We start from the raw sequence: 17387 nt of genomic DNA, 5'->3' as shown, positions 1-17387 counted from the left end.
CCCATGCGGCCCCTCCACGATGAGATCGGAGAGAGCCATGCGGGTGTCATGGCAGCCTTAAAAGGCCCCAGGGCAGTCTTGGCAGAATGCCTATCAAGCCATCCTTGTGGGGTGGTTTGATAGAATGTCTGCCCGATAGCAGTAAGATGTAATGCTATGGCATTACATCATACTGCGCCAGCGGTCAAAGCATTGCAAGTTGTTGTCCCCTGTGGGGACTAAAAAAAGAGTAATAATGAGAACAATATAGTTTAACTAACTGTTGAAAAAAAAGAATATAAGTAAAACAGAATCAGCGCCTACTCAATCGTAATGAATTTCAAGGTTTAAACGTGAATACTGAAAGCACTCACCTGGTGCTCGGTGTGATCCCCTGCCTAGAGGATCCACCGGCACCTATATCCTCGTTCGCTTGTACTATTATCCTGGGATTTCCTATCCGGTGTTCACTGGAGAGCGATCATCGGGGAGACAGCCCAAATCCGGCTGTTTGCATACACACGTTTCTTTTTGGCTTTGGAAACGTGTTGAAAAAAAAGGTTAAAGTAAAAACAAAAACTTTTGCCATATGTACAATAAAAGAATCTTAATTACAAAACAAAAATACATATTTTTTAAAAGGGGGAGGAAAAAAACGAAATGGCAAACAAAAAAAAGGGCTGTGTCCTTAAGGGGTTAAAATACCAAAACGGTATTCAGATAAAGCCCCAAACGGAAGCATTCATTTTAATTAGTCAAACAGAGGCCAAAGGTGCAAACTTTGGTTTTTGACCTGGTTTTTGCTTGTTTTTATTATTTTTATGGTTCAAGAGTATTTTATCAAAGAACTGTAGGATACAATGGAAAATGGTTTTATATTCAAAATATATTTTACAACAGAATGATACATTTCCTTTTTTTCAACTCAAACAGATTAATTCTAGTTCTCATAGGAAAACTAGGCCTGCGCTCTCACCAGACGCGCTCAGATCTTAAGGGCTATTTCAGACGACCGTATATCGGCTCTTTTTCACGCCGAGCCGATATACGGTGTCCTTGTCTGCAGGGGGGGGGGAGGATGGAAGAGCCAGGAGCAGGAACTGAGCTCCCGCCCCCTCTCCATCCCTCTCCACTATTTGCAATAGGAGGGGGCGAGACGGGGGCGGAGCTAAGTACTGGCGCTTAGCCACGCCTCCGCCCCTCCTATTGTAAATAGTGGCGCAGCGGCCTTTCTCCTCTATAGAGAGGAGAAAGGCCGCTGCGGAAAAGAGAAAAGAATCGACATGCTGCAGAATTAAATTCCGCGCCGCATGTCAGTTTTCGTGCGGCTTGGCCGCTGTGTCTGGACGAGATTTTTGCTAAATCTCGTCCACTTTGCTGGCTAATCCCAGGATTAGGAGCCACAGGCAGAACTGACACGCGGAATTACCCCATCACGGCCGGCTGATATACACTACAATCTGATACATGGCCTCGGTGTATATGCCGTCAGGTGGGGGGAGATGCCCGACGGCATATACTGCTGGTAGAGTCACTGTGTTCCCCTTTCCTCCCCTCCGTCTGTTTGCAATGGGAGGGGGCGGAGCTAAGCTCCCTCCCTCTTCCCACTCTTTGTCCGCAGCCAGAAATGGGAGGGGGCAAAGCTTAGCTTTGCCCCTGTCTCCCCCCCCCCCCATTGCAAACAACAAGAGGGGAGGAGAGACGGGGAAGGGAGTTTAGCAGTCACATTGCTAAACTCCCTCCCACCTCCCTTCTCCGGCCGCTGTCATTGGCTCCCATAGGAGTCTATGGCAGCGCGGCTGTAGTCTGGCCAGGAAGATAGTTCCAGAACTATCTTTCCTGTATGGCATAAAAGCGCCCAACCAGGCGCTTTTACGTTGTGGGAATATGCCTCTCTGCTCTGATGCCTTGGAATCCAATGCATCAGATGGTAGCGTATATGGGCTGGCCGTTAAAGCGCAGGCCGATATACGCTCGTGTGAATAAGCCCTAAAGGATTATAATTACGTATTTTTCATCAGTATTTTATAAGCCAAAACCAGGAGTGGAACGTACAGAGAGACACTATGATGAAGGGTTTGCATTTCTTCCATATTTTGGACCCGCTCCTGGTTTTGGCTCACAAAATACTGATGAAAAATACTGCCGTGTGAATAAGCCCTAAATTAGTATTTATTATATAGCCCTGTATGGAACTTTATACCGGTGGAAGATCGTGCACCAAAATCCACATGCTAAGGGCTTATTCACACGAATGTATGCATTAGTACGTTCGCCCGTACAGAACGTATATTCACATGAATGAAGGGACCAGATGGCGAGAAGCAGGCTGATATGTCTGTGCTAGCCAATCGATTGTTGTTTATTTTGCGATAAAAATGCCTGTTCGCGCATATGAACGCTCTTCCTGTTGACTAGAATGGCCAATAAATGCCTAACTAGGGCGAGCTGTCCTCTTTTTCCCTCCATTCTACGCAGGGTAACTCCCTTCCTTTTTTTCAGCTCCCATACAAGTCTATGGCAGCTTTCTACGTTAGCTTCATGTCCACAGGTGGATTTTTGCTGCGGAATCTGGAGCGGGCGTCCGCCTCCGGATTCCGTAAGAATAACCCTCCATAGCATGCTATAGAAAAAGGATCATGCACACGAGCAGAAACCAACTGTGGTTTCCGTTCAAGGATGAAGAATCGCAGCATGCTCCATTTTACTGCGGTTCCTGCACGGACGCCTTCCATTGTAGTCAGCAGAAGCCGTCCGACACGCAGCATGTTCGCAGGAAGAGTAGAAATAAAAAAAAAAAAAATGTGTACTGCGCGACTGCCTGCACGTCCGCACACATCCGCAGTACAGAAGAAAGATGATCCGGACAGGTACGCAGGGTCACCGGCCGCGGGCGGATTCTGTGCGGGATCCGCTATGAGTAATTTACGTGTGCCATGGACATGAAGCCTAACTTGGACATAGATAGGGATAGACCTATCTTTCCGCAGACAAAGATTTTGCGCGGAAAAATCACATTTGTCTGAACAAATCTAGTCGTGTTGCACTTGCAACTTTTTCGCATGCGGAATTGCCTCCGCAAGTACGTTCGTGTGAAATTAGCCTAAGCTAATTTGCATATTGCAGAAAGCACTCGCTCCTGTGCAACTTTGTTGCGCAGTGAAAGAGTGTACTTTGCGTGTGTGCCTGCGCACAATACTGGGTGTGTTTGCGCAGGCACTGCTAGTTCACACAGGCTTTTTTTTTTGCAAAAAGCACTAAAATATGGGTATGTGAAGAAGTCCTAAATGCAGATATGGATGTGGAATTATATTGGGCTATATCCAATTCCGCATGACAGGCTTGTCAGTTTTGGTACGGAATTTGCTATATCATGGAAAATTCCACCGCGGAAATAGTGCGCTTGTGTGAAACGTCTTTTACTCAGGTTCATACATTTGCCCTGCAGCTTCATGCCACAGAACATGGTGCGCTGTGAACCAACAGCCGAAGGCGCCACATGTTGCGCGTTCATTATGAATGTCCGTCCTTGTCCCTATATACTGTATATTACACTGTACTTAAGGGTGTGATTTAATGTAGAGGTCTCTGATATTGCATGGCAGGGTAGTCTACCCTCCAATGTTTTATAAAGGGCCCAGAAATGTTTTGGGCGGACCTTAACGACAAACTCCTAGAGAAGCACCAACTAGACTCCGTGAGGAGAATCCCTCTACTTGTGACAGAATTACACGCCGTCCAGCAGCCAGATTATGTAGTTTCGGGACGTACCAAAAATACTGAAACATTAATATTCTCTTGTAAACGTAAATGTATTGTTTTATCACGTGTATCATATTTAGAGGTAATTACTGACTTAATCTTACCTCTATACAAGGTCAAACGTGCTTCGCATGTCGATTTTCTCGCTATAGTCACCCCCCAGGTCTGTTGCTGAATGGTAGATTCCATTGAAATGCCTGCGCCACGCTGTGTGCAGGGCTCACTGAGGAGTCTCTCGCAGAGGAGGCAGGTTGTGGCGACATCACTGGAGGTCTCCTGCAAATGGTTCTAAAAATCCCGCTCCGGAGATCTGTCAGCCTGAGCCCCGAGCATCAACCTTCTGTGTCCCCAGCAGACATGACTGGACCCACTGCACTGAAAATGGAAGCAAATATCTTAGTTCTTGGTGCAGACGGGGTCGGAAAATCAGGTGAGTGCGCTGCAAGCTGTGGTGGGACTACAACCTCCAGCATGTCCTGGCAGTCACAGACCAATGGGACACGTCTGGAGTTGTGGTTGTCCTGCAGATGGAGAACTTCTCATTTATAGGTTTATCATTTCTCAGTGATGTGTTATTACAGTCACCCCTAAATGACTTCTGTTGTACTCTGTGATCAGTCATTTTTAGGGTTTTTTTTCATCTTTTGGCAACAGTAAATAAGTTAGTTTCTGGATTTTGTATATAGCGGGTGATCAGCTATCAGTTTTTGAAGTGTCACCCTTGCATGTCAGTACCAGGTGACAGGCGTACAAGCAAGTGGACTAGGGTTTGGGGATTCCAGTTCTCCGCTCCGTTACGGGACCTGGAAACGGAATGCCCTGGCCAAAACAGATCCATCTAGGGCGCATGCCCACGAGCGATCACGCATTTTTCTGTTTCGATTTCTGCTATTTTGCTTCCTTTAGTATTAATTGAGCCCTCCCGTAGTAAAATAAAACATGCCGCGTCTTTTTTTTTTATTATTTATTTATTTTTATTTCACGCTCGTGGAAATCCGTGGTACAAATCCATCCATTTGCATTGGCAGGCAGAAAGCTATTAGCTTCAATAGAACTTTGCCATTGCAGAATTCACATGTGGGTTTCTGCCGCGGGCATTCACTAATGATGGTGCCGAACGCACGCCATCGATTCTGGGGTTCTTTCGGTTTCCGCTCAGCTGTCCTGTACTTTACCAGGTGAAAAAGTCCTTGACACAGGACTCTTCCTGCTGAAATCCCATGCTAGATCTGCAATAGGACCTGCAAACACAGGTGTGAACATGGTCTTATTCTTCAGCATTTTGGCCACTGCAGTATCTTACCAGCTGGCAGATGTTTCAGCACATTGTAGTGAATGTAACCTTAAAGCCCTTGTACACCATGCAGCTGGTTTTCATAGTTTTCGTACAGGTGTTTGCCAATGGAGAAAAATGGGAAAAATGCAGAATACTGCCCATAAATACTGCAATAGAGCATTCCAAGCCCAATGATCCTGCCAGTCTATTTCTGATCTTCTAAAAAGAACATTTGGGCAGACTTCTATTGATTTGACTGATCTTTGCCTGGAATGTAATCAGATTTCCAGTTCCAGAAATCTCTGAGCAGTGCCAAAGGCTCTCTATAGAGACATGGATGTCAATTCTTAATGTTAAGCCTCATTCGCAACTTTTAGGGTGTTTTCACGTATAGCGGGATATTCCACAAGATGCTGACGAACATGCAGAATTGAAAATGGCTTAATTCTGCATGTAATTCTGTGTCAAAATCATTCTCATTTAAACATGTAGATTTTGGTGTGGGATATCTTGCTGTATCTTGCGAAGTATTCAAGCATGTGTGAAATTGCCCTAGGCAATATGCTGCGTAGAGCAACCCCCTTCTAACCAGAGGTTAAAAACAGATCCAAATTCCCAGTGGAGTGGATCACCCTATGTGGTTCTGCTCAACGTTTGGCTGTTGGACTCCGGATAAAGTATTTTCCGAATTATTTTTTTATAATTTTTTTTCCCAGAGGGTCCATTATTACGCAAGTTTAAGCGCTCTGATATAAGATGAAGGTTCTACTTGATTTCAGAAAAGACTTGTGATACTAGTGGTGATCATGAGGACAATTGCTTGGTGTTTGAGAATCGACGCATTTCAATGCTTTTCATTAGGATTTTTACTTTTATTTTTTATTTTTTGTTACTTTTTTAACAAAGGGGTAAAAACAAATGATGACAAAAAGAATGATTAGTCTCGAAATGCTCAATCCTCAGACACCAAATAAATGTGTATTGATCACCTCTGGTGTTATAACAAACGTTTTCTATGATTGAGTCAACAGTGTTGAAGTAGAGGCTTTATTAGAGTCCTTGAACTTGATCTTTCTGACATAGGTTTCGTTATAAAGTGTCTGGCACCACAAGGAAGACCTGATAGACCCTCTTCTATTTAGGGCAGTCTGTTGGGCATCGCTGGACTCGGCACATAAAGCGCTGCAATCGCTTTTGTTGTTCTGCTCCTGTAATAGAACAGAATAATTGAAGAGTAATGGTAAAGCGAACAAGACCTACAACAATACGTACATCAAAACTTTGCCAATTCCCCAACTAGTTAATGTTTCATCACCTATAGATTACAAAGAGAGAAACAATTTGTGTCCAATTAGCCAGTCAGGCAATCGCAGATACGGCGGATTGACTTGTCAGTGAATCTTAACGTTTGCCAAATCGTTCTTGTTTTGGGAAATGCGAGTCAAGCTAAATATTTGCTCCTCTTTAATTGCACAGAGTTCTGTACTTCTTGGATCCTGCAGTAACAATGTGCTCCCAGTATGTCCGCTGTGCCTCAGCATGATCATCGTTTATGACTCCATCGGTTGTGTAATACGTGTCCCGACTACTGGGAATGAACTGATAGTTTGTAACTTGGTTTCATGGGTTTTACTAAAAGTGGAATCTCATGTGCCAACTGGAATGGCTGGTGTGCTGCGTGGCAAAGCTGCAAATTACAGTCTTCCCTCCCTGTAGCTTTTGTCCGCATAGTAATTACAAACGAAACTCTTTATATACATGTGTTCACCTGTAATTTGTGTGTGGACTTAAGGGGTGTTTTCCAAGAGTCAAAAATAAATGGTTCGGGGGCAGATAGAAGTGGCTAAAATATATTTTTTTAAAACATGGTCTTGAATGTCCCCGGGGCTTTTGCCAGAAGCTCCAGCACAAGTTGGGAGCTGTTCATTTTTCAAATGAACGCTGCAGCCATTCGCTGCCCTCGGGTTGTTTCTGCAGGAAAGGCACGTGACTACTTGGAGCAGTGATTGGCTGCTGCGGTCATGTGACTGCTGGAGGAGTTTCTGGTAAAACAATGGGCTTCAGTGGTGCTTGGTGAGGATCATTATTTTAGCTGCTTATGGCTGCACGTCCAGAGGCGTTGCAATATCCCGCGGCAGATCGCCACCGCAGGAGCCAGCTAACATATCTCTGCGGTGAGCCTATCTAACAGATGGGCTCACCGCGGAGAATAGCGGCAATTTGCAGCATGCTGAGATTTGCCGGCAGCGAGCGGAGAATCGCTATGATTTTCCGCTTGTGGATGGGGGGTTTGCCAGATTATCGGCACGGGGAACGCTGTGAAAATTTTGCCTGTGGACAGAAGCCCTATCTGCCACTTGTAAAGTGCATACAAAAAATGGTAATTTGCAATCAAGTACACAAGTTTTTGTCCATGCAGCACATAAAAATACAACCTAATGGTTGCATAAACCTAAAAAAAAAAGTGCTATTGGTCATATTTTGAAAGTCAAGATATTCGGCACACACTTGCTTTAAGTTAACTGTAACCTTTCATCTTGTTTCTTTACAGCACTAACGGTCCGATTTCTAACCAGACGCTTCATTGGAGAATATGGAGAACTTGGTAAATTTTCTTTGTTTTTTATGTTATACAATGTCACATAACTGTTTGGGGTAATGAAAATGTTTTCTTGTCCTATTTGTTCGCGAGTTTCAATATGAGATTTGCACACACCTCTCCCCCCCCCCCCCCCCCCCCAATTATTTTGCCATACTTGGGGTGTAAGTGCGCTAAATTAAAATTAATGACTACCAAATCAATCTTTATTCTATGAGGCATATCGGTGGACCTCTGAGTCAGGAGGTTGGAGTTGCTGATCTCCTTTTTTAAAGTACAGATTGTAAGCAAGCCTAGATTAAAGGTATTCCCATCTCTAGAATCCTATTTCAATTGCAAAACAATGCATTTTGCCATAAGATGTTTATTTCCAAACTGCTCCGTTCTCTGGGTATTGTAGCTATTGATTCTTCTGCCCTCTAGTTGTTTACTGCTTCTTACCTAGGAAACAGACCAGCTCTTCTATAGTAAAACAATATCCGAGGACCGGAGGAGGCAGTCTTGAGCATTTCTTTCATCTAAATCTAATGGCCAGGATCTCTGGAGCGCACGCACACTAGTTTTCGACTTGGTCACCAGCTGCCATTGTGTTCTTTCTTTCCATAGTCTGTTTTCCTTACAACTAGCAGTAAACATCAAGAGGGCCGATGAATCAATAGCTACAATATCTGGAGAAGAGAGCCTTTTGGAAATGAACCTCTTATGCGGGAATGTATTGTTCTGTTATTTCAAACATTGAGATGGGAATAGCCCTTTAAGGCTGCCTACAGTATGTAGTAATTATGATGCCCCCCCCCCCCTCTCATTTGCTGCAATACATCTATCACTTTAACAAATCTCCCTATCCATTGTACCCAAGATAGTAATTAAGTCCCAGACAGTAATAGTGCCCCCTTTTCTGCACCCATATTGGAGCTGTCCCACTTCTAGCTGTTTTGCTGCCGGAAGCAGACAGCTGCGTACGTTGCGCAGTGGCCTGGGTTTGTACTGCAGTCTAAGTCCGATTTACTTCAATAGGACTGAGTTTGCAGTACAACCTCAGCCAAATGTACAGAGCTGTTGGCTTCTTGCAGCTAAACAGCTAGAAGTGGGTCAACCCCTTTAAATAATAATGATGCCTTTTTGGCTCCCTTTTATTAGTATTATAAGTATTTATTTAGAAAGCGCCATTAATTCCAAGGCGCTGTTCAACTAGAGAATAGGGTTAAACGGTCCACTACATATAGCTACAAGTACTACTACGTGTTTAATCACATCACATTACATATAACAGGAAAAGTAAACTAATCATCCACTAAGTGATTAACAATTTGATACAGAGGGAGAGGCTCCTGCCCACAAGGGCTTACAGTGTTGAGCAAAGGGAGAAAACAATAGGTAAGGGTAAAAGGTATCCATGTTGCGGTGGCAGCAGGGTTACTGTAGGTTGTAGGCTTGTCTATAAAGTTGGGTTTTCAGGTTGCTTTTGAAGCTTTTCCAGGTGGAGAGTCTGATAGGTCGAGTATAGGTGAGACATGGCGTAATAGGCAACCAATGAAGGGATTGGAAGAGGGGAGAGGTGGATAAGCTTGGTAGCGGAGTAGAGGAAGGATTGGAGGGGTGCAAGGGAGGCTGCAGAGGAGACTGTAGAAGTAGTCTAGATGGGAGAGGAGGGCATGCACTCACGTTTTTGTTGACTCTTGGTCGAGGAAAGATCGTATGTGAGAGATGTTTCTTGAACTGGAGGTAGCAAGGGCTTGTATGCGCTGTTTGAAGGCGCGGGTAGAGTCAAATGTAACACACAGACTTGTAGAACTGGTGAAAATGTGGAGCCATTGATGGTGATTGGTAAGTCTGTCGGGAGGGTAGAGTGAGGTGGGAGGAAGATGATGATTTCAGTTTTTTCCAGATTATGTTTTAGGAAGCAGGAGGAGAAATATATAGCCGATAGACACTCTGGGCCATCAGATTTCAGTGCTATCAGCATAAAGGTGGTACTGATAGCCATGGGATTGTATGAGCTGCCCTAGACATGTCACCTCTAATGCCCCTCTTCTGGTCCTTGGGAGTGTGGGTGGGAGCTATATAATTGCCTGTTTTGATCACTATGCCGCTCCTGCTTCCTTTTGGGTAGTGCAACGCTGGTACATGTTGAGAAACGCGATCAGCGCTAGCCAACCAATGGCCTCAATCTGATACATATCAGTGCTACACTACCTGTAAGAAGGAAGGAGCAGTCTGTAGCAACTTGGGGATCAAAACAGGTGAGTGCATATATAATGTTTTTATTTTCATTCTAATGAGTAGAAAAGGAGGCATTGCTGCTTCTCACAGGTTCGGCCAACGTGGTGAGAACCAGTGTTTGGGGGGCCTTACCCAGTCTGCCAAAGAGCGGGCAGCCAGGGGCTCCCCTGAACAATGGCCATCACGTGACCTGAAGCAATGCTAATCAGTAATGATCTATCTAGACAAATATCAAAACCTAGAAAAGTCCATGATGAAGAGGTCAAGTGACTTACTGGGATGGCTTTAGGCATAATGTAGAACTCCTGCATTGCCTGAGATGTCTGCATTTTATTGCTGAGCATTCAGGTTAAAGGGTAAGTATATATAGTCTCGTACAATATGACTAGCATGTGGCTAATTATATACTGTGTAATAATTCGTATAAAGGAAGAATAGCCCTTTGTAGAAAATGGCGTGGGCCACATATTCCATTTTCCACAATCCTAATGCCTAGGAAACATCATTAATATAATTACAGCAAAGTGCATTGTACTTCTCATCCTCCAGGCCCGAACGTCATAATAAACCTATTTTTAGATGATGCCATTCATGTAAAAATAAAGGAGCTGCCTAATTAACTTAGAAACTGTAGGATAAGATCATTTGTCTGAGGCTCGCTGTATAGATGGAATGAAATAAAGGCAGACTGTTGGGGTGAATGGAGGTAGGTGAGGACATTGATGCATTCAGGGTCTCTTGGTCACGCAGTCTGGAACCCACTGTGCAATGCTATGGTAATAACCTTTTGCAGTAAGTCGTGTTCTAACTGGGCTCGTGTTCTCATTGCAGAATCTATATATAGTCACAATGTTTTGGTGGATGGAAAGGAAGTCATCTTTAATATTTGGGATTTTCCGTATTCAAAGGTGAGTCCTTTATATTTCTCTGGTCTGAAATCTCACTTTGACTTTTAGAGCACCTTACCCTTGGTTGTTACATTGTGGGTGTCTTGGCATGGTACCAAATGCATCAAACATACAATATAAGAAACCTCTAGGAATCGTAGCACTATTTACTAAAGGCATACCTCGGCATATATGCTGAATGATCACTGCATTAGAAACACCTACTCAATAACAAGTTGGTCTTCTCTTTAAGACATCAGGAGACAAATTCCACGAATTGGCAAGCGTACTCCATATTCAATTCATGCCCGCTGCAGCAGCTCCATCAGTTGGTTCATATTTTGCGGATAAATAGGAGCAGAACTCGCACCCCCTCTGGCATATCCTAAATGTGCTCAATGAGGTTACAGTATGGTGGGTTTGGGGGCCAAAGCAGTGTGAAGAGTCATTGTCGGGTCCCTCTAACCGCTCTCTAATGACTTAAGCTTGATGAAAGTGTTGTCCTGTTGACTGATGGCCAGGGAACACATCCTGAAGATAGACTTACAGGTGGTGAGCTAACAGGTACCGCTATCCCTACGTATGATTGTATGCTGACCAACGGTCCTAGGCCATGCTTTGAAACTTACTTCCAGACCGTCGCACTACCACCCCCAGCCTGTTGAACTCCAATTGTGCATGGAATACGGCTTAATGCTGTTTGTGCCAGATGCAGATCTGAATCTGTATGGTTCAGCAAGGAATGGAATTAATCACTCTAGGTAACCACCTACCATGTGTCCAAGGTCCGTTGGTCTTTCCTGGGCCCATGTGAGGTAGTGTCTGTGCATTTTTGCCAACATCAGGGGCACCTTTTTGTCTATTTTTCTGTTATTGAACCCCAGTCGATGCAAGGTACGCCTTTATGATCCACCGCATGTGGCCTGCCATGCTGTGATCTTCTGTAGAATAACTGTCCGTGGTTCAACTAGCCTTGGTGCACTCTTGATACTATCGTCGGGAACAGCTAGTAAGTGCAACTGTTTCAGAAATACTGGCACCACACCCCTCGGGCACAAACAATCTGCACACTGTCAAAGTCACCATGTTTACTCATGACTGCCAAACGTTGCCTTCTGCTATGTAGAAGAGGGGTCGGCACATTTTCTGACAGCAGATCATGACCCTGCCGTCATATGGCACCACGTTACTGATCACAAGATGTCATGTAACAGCTGTTACTAATGCAGTGATCAGAGTATATATAATGATGCTGATGGAAATGCCTATTTTACAGAAACAGGAGTGTTCTTGTAATAACCCTGATGAACTACTCTCTGTAACTGTCCTATAAGACTGTGCCAACCCTGCTGGCCTGCAGGGAAGTCCAGATTTCTGTTCTTACTGATAAGTATCATTGTTTATGGCTGATGGGATATCATAGTGTGCTCACAGGCTCTGCATTGTTTGGGTACAGACTGCAATAAACAGAACCTATAATCTGCTGACCCCACCTGTAAGGAAGTGGCTTAATAATAGAAATTCCATGCAGATTGTTGATTCCACCTGCAAGGTAATTGAAGTAGAAACAGAATCCATGCGGATCTGCAGGGATGACATGTCTTCTAGGCTGCAGTGGGAAATGTGTGTTTTTGCATGAATCCAAGTCTTATTAAAGGCTCCTAAGCCTTATGGCAAGCCAAAAAAGCTGTCGGTTGAGAACAACATAAGAGCCCTCTGTTTTGGCATATGCATTGGTTACATTATGACATCCACTGTGACAATACTGCAGGCCTCCCCCCCCCCCCCCCCCTCCTAAATAGTAGCAAATTGGATAGTTTAATACTTGCATGCCAAACTTCACATTTTTCCCATTTGAATTTGGCTCACAAGGTACAAAAGGCTGGAGACCTCTGATAGCGGATTTCCTGTTTGTGCAATTCGCTGTAGCTCAATCCTAATTCTTGAAGAGAATGTGCCATCAGAAAATGACCTTGTGTATAAATCAAGTTTTTATGTTAAACCTACCACATTCTTTAAAAAATTAATAACGTGCATAAGATCCACCATTCACAATAGGTGATGGTCACAGCTCACCTCCTTCCCCTTCCTGCACAGTGACCTCTGCGCATGTCACAGAGCATGCTGAGAATCTCACATAACAGTTAATGAGTTAGCTCCTGTCCATTTTATCTATAACCCATGTCAATTATATATCTAAATGGTGTTCACGGCAGTTTTGGCAGTACGGCCGACCCCCATCATCATTTACAGATAATAGAATTAAAGAAAAATTGGAAAATGAAAACTGATTACAAAATCGAAGTATGTTTCACTTAGATCTTTTTAATCAATAAAAAAAGTAGATACATGGGTTAAGGTCATTTATCCGTAGTTCTATTTATTGTCCTACTTTGGTAAACAGTGCTGAAGAATGAAGAATAACTACTACTAAGTATGGTAGATATGGTCAGCGACCAGACACACTTACCCCCTGCAAGAATAACATGCAATAGAAATTGTCACATGACATACACACAAGTTGCTTACTTAATAAGTTACTCTTAAACACTTTAATATGTGACTGATGGTCACAGAGGAAATGCCAGTGACTTTCCATAACCTGCTCTACAGAGCCACGATAACATTATTGATTGAAGCTCTGCAGAGATGGATCAGCCATCTGAAGAGCATAACAAGTAGAGCCGTAGCCTGTTGTGCCGGGGTCTGATCATGTACAGAATGCCAAGTGAGATAAAGAGAATCACTACCACCTACTGGACCTCTTACAAGTGTTTTATATACATGCAGTTTTACAAACCATTTTCCAGTTTTGATTCGTGATTGCAGAATGTGTCGGCTTAAAAGGGTTGTTCAGCCGCTGCAGCAGAAGATACAGGCACCTGCATGAGACCTTTTCGGTGTGGATTTCAGTGGAAATCTGCATATTTTCAATGTAAACTTTTGCCCAGGATTTTAAGGCAGTTTCGAATAGTGTGTGTGTATATGCAGTAAACCTAGTTTGTAATCTGTATCTCATAGTTGCATGTAATTTCCTCCCCCTCTACAATACAGATTTCATATGACATCTGCCATATGAACAGTGCCTAAGGAAAGGCCCACTTACACACAATGATTATCGCTTAAAAATTGTTTAAATGAACGAATTTGAGCAATAATCGTTCAGTGTGAGTGCAAAAAAAATCGCTCACTTGTCGTTCGCTGTTGCTTACGCTAACTTTTCAGGCGGCTTAAAAAAAAATCTTGTTGGCTCGCTGGCTCATCATCCAGCGTAAATGTTCCTCGCTCAGCGCTTACCATAGGAGGAGAAGCAGACAAGGAGCCGGCAGCAAGTCTTTCAGCTTAAATGCTCTGCACGAGTGCTGATGACCTTAGCCGTGACGTCAGTACTTGTGTAGTCGTTTAAAAGACAGTTGGCCCGTGTAAAAGGCCTTGAGGGTTTATTCAGATGTTGACTGAACATGACTGTGTATTAGAATATTTCAGAATTCAGGCCACACTTTTTGAAAATTTTACCCAGGGCCCCCCAATCCAAAACTAGGACTAGGCACTCACTGCATGCATTGAGCAGGTTTCTAGCAAATTGAGTGCTGGAAAACTCCTTTAACTCACTGTATTACTAAAATGAGTCTCTGCTCATAATAACTTTAATATCTACCCCCCCCCCGCGGCCCACGAATCTTATGGAGACAAGCGGGCATGTACTCGAAAATGGCAATACTTGCTCGAGTAATTTGCCTTAGCTAGTACGCTCGCTTATCTCTAACCACCAGCATTGAGCTTGACCATTGGAGGACCTGCTGCACGACCAAGCGTTGTTTCAAAATGTCATGGATTGAGAGTTTTCATACTTGATGGTGACTTATATTTAGGTTTCTAGTTTTTTCTCTTTTTACTATCAAATAATGGAAGGCAGCTCTGTTAAAGCAATCGCATCTCATGTCTCTGGTGTTTTACTAATGACCTTTCCTTGCTTGGCTGTAGGAGCCTACAGAAGAAAGCTGTGCTGAGGAGGAGAAGCGTATTCAGTGGGCAGATGGTTTTGTCCTTGTCTACAGCATTTCTGACAGAGCAAGTTTTAACATTATCTGTCAGACAATCCAGCTCATCAAAGCTTCCAAAGATTGTTTAGGGCCGGAGAAACTGCCCATAGTCATTGTGGGCAACAAACGTGATCTCCACCATCTACGAACAGTCTCTAGTGAAGAAGGAAGACTCTTGGCTCTTTCTATGGACTGTGACTTTTACGAAGTTTCGGCAGCAGAGGCCTATCACGGTGTCCTGATGGTATTTCATGGATTGGTAGACAAAATTAAGGAGTCTAAACTGGTTACGAAGAAGGGGACTGGAATACGTGGCATTGTAAAGAGTATGTCAGCAGTGTTTGCCAGGAGGAGGACGGACTCTCTGTAATACCAGAGATATTTGGCCCACAAGGACACTTGACATGAGTTAAACATCTTGAGTGCTTGTACCGACTTCATTTCTGTCTTGACAGTGGAGTTTCCCACAGTGCAGCCTACGTCTTATCTAAGCTGTCCTGTACTGTTAATTTACTGTGCTTTCTAATTGGGTTAAATGGTTTACTTAACAGCTTCTAAAGTAATCGCTAAAATATGGAAAACTAGTGGAGAAGTCTGATATAACCACAGCTTGCTGCAAACATTTTGATGAGATTTGCCACAAATTGGGAAGATCAAAAGAGACGTCGGCTTTCATCTGCTTATGATCCCTTATCGGGCCTGATGCTGCCATCTGTGCTGTTTTCTGCTTGCTCATATTCTGTATCTCTTCTGCCATCATTATGTAGACCTGCATACACAGCGACAGGTACATGAATATAAGCAATCAGATCGCGCTTGTTGGGATGATTTTGCACGTAATACTATTTGTGCCTTATTTATGAGTTCTTTGTGTTCTCACAGCGATGTCCCTTGTGTGCACGGAGAGGAATGCGCTTTTATGAGAGCGAGGAATGTTTGGAGCAGACATGCCATGCTGTGACAGCACAGAAACACCTCATGGCTAATTGCAGAAATCACAATAAACAGATGTCTGTATTCTTTGCAGTTAAACCATAAAGTGAACTCATTCCCCAGCCTGCGAATATAAAACTTTTGGGCTTTATGCTGAACAAGCTGCTCAGCTACTCCAGAAAGTTATTTCGACAGTGGCAGGGTCACCAATCTAGTGCGTATGGGCAACCCCCGTTTTAATGGTATTGTCCTGCTTCAAACTTATTTTGTTTTTTAATTACACCCCAAGTACCTTTCTGGCCTTTTTTTTTTTTTTTCAGCCCACGTTTTTTGTACTAACGTTCCGCAGTCCACCTACAGTTATTGTCAGAGACCATTGACTGGGTCAATACCCATCAGTACTTTAATTTCAGCATTTGGTGCATTTGAAAGCTCCTTGCAATGCTATAACTCTTGGATTGAGAAAGTGTATATTAAAGTGGGACAACTCCTTTAAGCCAGTGTTCACATCAGTGTAATATGGGGACGTTTCTAAGATGTATAGAGCGTTACGGTTATGTTCTTGTATTGCGCTCAGGTGAAAATGGCAATAGAAACCGGAGCGATTAGACTTTGTTTAGAAGAGATAATTTTGCTATAGGAGATGAAAGGGTTACAGCGAACATGTATTATAAAAGTACAGTAACTGCATTTGTAGTACTTAAGCCACCCAAGTCATTGGTTATGTCTTGAGCATGATGCATTAAATCCATCCATTTGACCTTCCTAATCCATGTGAGGAGTCAAACTGAATGTAATCCCTTATTTCTGCATCGTTGTAGCCATCACATAGGTTCAGTCATAACTGTGCATGCCTGTCTGTTCAGCTTTATACTTAAATATGTTTAGAATACATTGTCCTTCTACTGCCCACTAATACCGTATGTCCACCATTGCTGGTTAAAGCACCATTGACTGTTAATTTCACGGTTCTATATAATGTCTTATCACGATAACCATAAAACATCCCGATGAGCACAAAGATCACAAATAGTAAATTGCTAAAATGAAAGTCGTGCTCTGTTGCTTTCCATTTGTAATGTTGATACATAGAGATCCATAACTTCTCTGGAACAAGTAACTTTGTCTTGTATTACTATGTCTGTGATGCCTTTTACAGTGTAATATACCCATTCGTTTCTAGAAGTGTAATATATAGTATGTACATATAACTTGTATATTTGTATAGAGCTGTGTCCTTTTAATGTATGTGAACACCGTACCTACATATGCATAAACGGGTCAAAAATGTATATGTAAATAACAAAGATATATTGAAAATGCTATGCATAATATGTGCAATATGCAAATAAAAAATTCTAAAGATATGTATGCATGTCATACAGTATTCCATTGTCTTGTAATACTATTTTTTTTTTTCATAGGGATTATGTATATTTCCTGAGAGCAAGTGTTGATGGGGTTATCCCAAAATTAACTTTTAATACCTGATCCATAGGACCACGCCAGTTCCGAGGATGGGGATCTAGTGTCCCCCTCTCCTCCTTTGCACCCTCCACAATGACATGGAGATTGTATGGAGAGGCGGCCGAACATGCTCATTGCCACTCATTAATTTTAAAATGGGTGAAGGAAATAGCCAAGCACTTGTTCTCGGCCATCTCCGACCGTCCCATTGAAGATAA

The 17387-nt window shown here is 43.2% G+C and overlaps 1 protein-coding gene across 1 annotated transcript; it reads left to right on the top strand.

Annotated features, from left to right (window-relative positions):
- The first annotated feature begins 3981 nt into the window (after positions 1-3981).
- Positions 3982-16557, top strand: LOC136612440 (ras-related and estrogen-regulated growth inhibitor-like protein). The gene is made up of 4 exons (XM_066592795.1): positions 3982-4171; positions 7569-7622; positions 10671-10747; positions 14711-16557. The coding sequence occupies exons 1-4, from the start codon at positions 4024-4026 to the stop codon at positions 15137-15139; spliced, it is 708 nt and encodes a 235-aa protein (XP_066448892.1). The 5' UTR covers positions 3982-4023; the 3' UTR covers positions 15140-16557.
- Positions 16558-17387: the final 830 nt, after the last annotated feature.

The sequence above is a fragment of the Eleutherodactylus coqui genome, chromosome 2 (assembly GCF_035609145.1).
Source record: "Eleutherodactylus coqui strain aEleCoq1 chromosome 2, aEleCoq1.hap1, whole genome shotgun sequence".
NCBI classification, from domain to species: Eukaryota; Metazoa; Chordata; class Amphibia; order Anura; family Eleutherodactylidae; genus Eleutherodactylus; species Eleutherodactylus coqui.
Note: the sequence above shows the minus strand (reverse complement) of the source record. Positions and strands in the feature narration are given on the sequence as shown.

Coding starts and splice junctions, on each gene's coding strand:
- LOC136612440 (XM_066592795.1), top strand. CDS start 4,024: ATGGTTCTAAAAATCCCGCTCCGGAGATCTGTCAGCCTGAGCCCCGAG. Junction 4,172..7,568: donor AGACGGGGTCGGAAAATCAG/GTGAGTGCGCTG, acceptor GTTTCTTTACAG/CACTAACGGTCCGATTTCTA. Junction 7,623..10,670: donor TGGAGAATATGGAGAACTTG/GTAAATTTTCTT, acceptor TTCTCATTGCAG/AATCTATATATAGTCACAAT.